General features: G+C 38.4%; 1 gene segment (V, D, J or C); it reads right to left on the reverse strand.

Annotated features, from left to right (window-relative positions):
* Positions 1-290: 290 nt before the first annotated feature.
* On the reverse strand, positions 291-813 carry LOC110295646. The segment is given in 2 exon segments: positions 291-613; positions 737-813. Coding segments are annotated over 2 exon segments (372 nt in total).
* Positions 814-6,360: the final 5,547 nt, after the last annotated feature.

The raw sequence follows: 6,360 nt of genomic DNA on the forward strand, positions 1-6,360 counted from the left end.
CCCAGCTATTGCCAATAGTAGGCAACCCATAAACATGTATTTCTAGTTCGTGTTTTTTCATTAATTTTGTTTAATGAGTAATGTAAACCATTCCCTTGTTTTGATACTAGGCCTAGGAAAACAAAACAGGGATTTAGTACATAGAACATTTTCTCTGACTACTATATAGAACCATCACATTGACTTTTAAGTCCTGGCAAAGAGAAACACTCATAGTAGCTGAGCAGCTGGAGACATCACAAGGAGCAGTTGGGGCAGCCTGTGCTCTCACTTCTGCTTCCCTGCGTGGTTTATGTCATGGCTTGAATCACTGTGGGAGGAGTACTATAATGATGTTGACAGTAATAACTCCCAAAATCTTCAGGCTGCAGGCTGTTGATCTTGAGAGAATACTGTGTGCCTGATCCACTGCCACTGAACCTTGATGGCACACCATCTGCTAAGTTTGTTGCAGTATAGACCAGGAGCTGAGGAGATTTTCCCTGTTTCTGCTGATACCATGCTAAATAACTGTAAATATTCTCACTTGCTCGACATGTGATGGTGACAGTTTCTCCCACAGATGCAGATAGGGAGGCTGGAGACTGAGTCACCTGGATGTCACATCTGGCATCTACAATTGAAAAATTGAAAACAGATCCCCACATGATTAGTTCTCTGAAAATAGAATTTTCACTGAGACCAAGCAGCACTTATTACAGGAAGCTGAATAAATTTCCTGTGCTGTCTTCATTACCTGTAAGCCACAGCAGCAGCAACCCCAGGACCTGAGTGGGCACACTCATGTCTGTGTGTGATCAGTATGATGCTGACTACAGCACAGGGTGTGATCTGACTATGAAGAAATCTTCATGTCAGTGGGCTATGCTTTGGTTATATGCAAATCAGCAAAGGGTAGGCACAGCTGCAGAAATCATCAGGTTAGTAGCTTATTGCAGACCTGTGGTTCTCATATGTCTCCTAGTACAGATTTACTTGTGAGAATGTGAGTCTCTTTGAACAACAAACAAAACTAATGTTCTATGTTTTACACCCTATTTTGATTTCTATCATGTTCTAAGTAGAGTTTCTTCTTTCTATTTTCCTCCATGTCGAGGTGATTGAGGCATCATACTGCTCTAGGCACTACATAACGGGTTCCATTATCCTTTCACAGTTAGCTGTAGATGCTATTGTGGCCATAGAGCTTCTCTTTCTCTTTTTTTTTCCTTTCCCTATGTTTGTTTGTGAGCCTGAATTTCAATTACACAATTTTTCCCTTCAAAAACTTGTCCCAGTTCTCTCTTAAATTCATTATCACTTTTTACATATTTTTTCTATGAACATATGTATTTACATACATGGACGCACACACACAAGCATGCACATGCATGCACACACACACACACACACACACACACACACACACACACACACACATGCATTACTAAATATATCTCATAGACTCCACATAACATTAATCCTATGTAGGTTTTCAAGGCTAATACAGTCAACCTGGTAGGCTTCTTCTATAAGGAGGAGCACCTGTTCTGCTTCTCTATAGTGTTTTTTGTAGATGAGAGGCCTCATTCTGATTGTCATGTTTATTTGTGTCCTCCTTGTTCAACTCACATTTTAGTACCCATAATATCAACACTTTATAGATATTGCTTATATTGTTAGTAGAAGACACAACCTCACAACAAATTTCCTGGTCCTCTGGCTCTGTCTTTCTTCTTCCTTTTCCACAATGTTTCCTGAGCTTTGGGTATGGGAGACTTTTGTAGATGTATCCCTTAGGACTGAGAAGCACAACTCACTGTGTAGCTTCTTGATCACAGTGATTGCCATAATAGTAACAGAATACTACTGGAAGATGTGGTTTTTAAAATGAAGACAGAGTCTTACAAAAATAACCCATCTTTTCAGGTAAACAAACTCTCTTTATTATTTATGACAGATCAGCTACGCAAGCATTGCTTCCATCAAGCCAGAGCATGGCATGGGTTTGAGCTCCCCTCCTGCATTCATCTGGGTTTATACTTATATCCAATATTCCTGTGAGTCTGCAGATTATGGCACCTGACTTCTTCCCCTTTTTACCATAAGTTGTTGTATTCAATTTGTATGAGTATTCTCTGTGAAATAATTATTAATGTCCTTAAATTTATAATGGATACCAAACTTCTATATGCTTTGTGCACCATATCTTTTCTAAATATCAAGCGTACATGTATGACAGTCTAAGTTTAAGACAGAAGGACATAGACTGTGTGGTGAAAGAAGCAAGCAAAGAATTAAAAGTAGAAGCTATATATGAGAAGTTTTAGTTATAGTAGTATCCTGACTTAGTGTGAATTTCCCTGAAATGTTGAATGAGAAAAGTTCTACATGTCCACAGTAGCATTATATTGGAAAGAGATTTTACAGGGTGAAACTGAAACCTATTCGTGGCCTGAAGCTGATGATGGACACAGGATTTTCCATTCAGACATATATCAAAGATGTTTAAAACTAGCAGTAATAATATCTATTAACATGAATATATTTCATGTAGTAAAATCACATATGCATGCTTTGACTAAGCAACAAAATCATGCCAATAAACATAGATAATCAAAATACTTATTTATTTTATACTTTTATCAAAGTGTGGCACAGACACTTGAACACATGGTAATTATAGGGGCCAGATTTCTTCTCTACATAGAGAAAGAAATAAATACATTGTTACCTAGGTCCCATGTCACAAAGGCTGCTGGTGGACTACAGTATCTGTTTGTGCTATACCTGCACAACACACAAGGAACTCAGCAGAGAAGATTGTCTACTGTCTTATTACCTGAAATGTTTGACTTCACTTGCAACACATCTGCTTTATGGATAGATTTATACACTGCCTAGGTTCTTTCAGGTGGATACCTCTTCCTTCGCTGCCTTCATGAGGCTGCATTCTCAGAACATTCTATAGTTTTTATTAAATACAAGACAGTATAAAATGGTATAAAATGAATAGAACTTGGTGTGTCTCTCACCACTTTCACCAGCCCTTTTTTTTCTGGGGGGGGGTGGTCGAGACAGGGTTTTGCTGTATAGCCCTGGCTGTCCTGGAACTCACTTTGTAGACCAGGATGGCCTCGAACTCAGAAATCCACCTGCCTCTGCCTCCTGAGTGCTGGGATTAAAGGCATGTGCCACCATGCCCAGCTTTCACCAGCCCTTTTACACAATGTCTGGAAGCACATTTTTGCCCTATTGCCTTCACACTTCATTGCCTTAGAGCAAATAACATTATGGTCCACTTATGATCTAACTCTTGGACTTTTGTTTAACCTTCCATGACATTCAAATTTTCTTTTCCATAGAAATATGTAAAAGGATGGGATTACTCAGAGGAAAATATGCATCAACTATAAGAAGGCTTGACTAATTTTAATAACATTGTTCTGGTGCCTAGATTGTGATTTTGTTTGCTGACTGGAAAGCCAAATTATAAGGTGCTACTTATTTAGTGTGGAGAAAAGTGGCATGAGACTCACAGATCAGAAGTTTACATTCACATTGATTCTTGACCAATTTCCTCAGGGCCACGAATATAGGAGTGTTGTAATATAATATCTCATTTACAAGAAGCTGCACAGAATCTTCCAAAACAAACAAACAAAGAAACAAACAAAAAGAAATCAAAGAAAAATTCATTTGCATCAATTTAGTTTACCATTAGAAATATATCACACCTTGATGGGTTTTAACTATCATGAACTTTGAGATCAATTTAGAGATATTGTATGTGAAGTCAAGGGTTTTTTTCTTAGATTTACTGATTATATGTCTTTCTATGCCCCTTAATTTCTCAACTTTGAAAATTCTTGATGATGTTAACAAGCACATTTTATTCAGATAATAAGGATATGTAAGCTTGGGTTATAACTGCTTAATTAGGGAACCAAAAGAAGTTTCATACTCATCATTTAGAAATCTCTTCAATTTTCAAACATTTATATTCTCAGATGTACAAATATTTTTAAAAAAACTTCAGAAATTTTATTTTATTCACTCTAGTCTCTGAACAATTTATCCAGGACTCAACAATTATATGATTCTCAATGAACAGTGATAGTTCAAATGGAAAGGAGAATGTGATTTCTCATAGAAAGGAAGGACAACTTTACAGGGAACTATGATCAGACAGGCTGTGGATTTGGATGATATGAGAGGTGGGAAGCATCTCAGAGGATTTGGAAAAAGGAAAAATCTACCTGCTTGTACTCTAATGTTAATTGAGTCTACAAATTGATTTGAAAGTGTGGGTCTGCACATAGCTTCTGGGAACTAGGCCCCAAGTTAGTTCTGAATGGGAAATAAAAATGCCAGCAGCCAATACCTTTGGAGGAGAGACATATTTATTCATTAGGGTTCCTGGGCCTTGTACCACAAGGAAAAGGAGGAAAGAGAAAGATAGGAGGCTACCATGGAATAATAACAACATGGAACTGGGAGAAGCAGAAACACCCTGTTAAGGGGCCAAGACAACTCAGCCCAGAGGGTACTCAATTAGGTCAAGAGCATCCAATACAAAACACAGAAATTAGAAAGCACTAACTTGGATTAATCTGTAGGAGGTTGGTACTAATAACCTATAGTTTAGGCAGCTACTCAGCTGTTGTGGTACTTAAGAATGTAAAAGCTGTGTGTTTCTGGAAAAATAAATTGTATAAGGCAGAACGGAAGCATGCAACAGGATTTATTAATTCTGTCTCCTTAGAGGCTCTGCCAGTGCCTGACAAATACAGAAGTGGATGCTGACAGCCATCCATTGGATAGACACGGTCCCCAATGAAGGAGCATGATAAAATACCCAAGGAGCTGAAGGGGTCTGCAGCCTCATAGGAGGAACAACAATATGAACTAACCAGTAAATCCCCGCAGAGCTCCCTGGGAATAATCCACCAACCAAAGAAAACACATGGTGGGACTCATGGCTCCAGCTGCATGTGTAGCTGACGATGGCCTAGTTGGTTATCAGTGGGAGGAGAGGCCCTTGATCCTGTGAAGGCTCTATGCCCCAGTGTAGGGAAATACCAGGACCAGGGCAAGGGAGTGGTTGGGTTGGTGAGCAGATGGAGCGGGGAGGGGATGGGGAGTTTTTGGAGGGGAAACCAGGAAATGCCATACCCAGGAAATGAGATAGCATTTGACATGTAAATAAAGAAAATATCTTATAAAAAATTAATACAACAGAAAAATGCAGGTAGAAGACATTTTATGAAAATACTATTTTGAAAGAAAACTTTAAAAAAAATGAAAAAAGGTGCTCATAAGTTATAAATTAGCCCACAAATCTAATTCAAAGTGAGTGGAATACACTGTCACATTTTACAACATGCCAAATTTGTGAGGATATATATTTTTTAATGTTTCAAGAAGGAGAGATGGGTACTATGTGCTTAATATGGGTGGCTCTCTATTTAGACTGACAGTCTTATTGTGCATATCCATTCCTCTATTTCATCTTTGCGCAAGTTTATTTATGATTAATTATACAGGGTCAGGAGATGGTTAACAGAAGACTGCCTATTAGAGTTCATGTAGAGGACATATTTATCATTGTATCTGTATTCAAAACCAATGTAGGTACTTTTTGTCTGTTGTTCTGCCTTTCAGAATGCATTCCAGAATGTTTTAGATTAGAAGTAAGGTACTACCAAAGGGATCCTAGGGAGATAAACTTACTTCTGTTGCTGATAGCAAGGAAACTAGTGTCTCTATTCATTTGAGAATCCTAGGTTGTTAATGTATCCCTATAGGTGTGTGTGTGTGTGTGTGTGTGTGTGTGTGTGTGTGTGTGTGTGTGCTTGTTTTGTGTACATATCCCAGGGCAAATGGAGGACCAGCCTGCTAATCTATTTCCTATCCTTATCTGTTTAATAATTATAACTATCTTGAGGCTTGATGAATATAGCATGCAGAAAAGTTCCAGAGACTAGGCTATCACATCACTATTTATTATATTTCTCTACAGGTAGTTTAGTTCTGTTCTTCCTTGGGCTATGTTATTCCCTATGCTGTAGAATGCTGACAGAGCAAGTCTTAAAATAAATCCTTAGCAATTCTACATGATCCCTCTGAGCCTGATATTATTGGCTATACAGACACATAGAAAGTGATTTGTTCCAGCTTCTAGCTATTATAAATAAGGCTGCTATGAACATAATGGAGCGTGTTTCTTTCTTACTAGTTGGAACATCTTCTGGATATATGTCCAGGAGAGGTATTGAGGGATCCTCTGGTAGTACCATGTCCAATTTTCTGAGGAACCGCCAGACTGATTTCCAGAGTGGTTGTACAAGCTTGCAATCCCACCAACAATGGAGGAGTGTT

The sequence above is a fragment of the Mus caroli genome, chromosome 6 (assembly GCF_900094665.2).
Source record: "Mus caroli chromosome 6, CAROLI_EIJ_v1.1, whole genome shotgun sequence".
Taxonomy (NCBI): domain Eukaryota; kingdom Metazoa; phylum Chordata; class Mammalia; order Rodentia; family Muridae; genus Mus; species Mus caroli.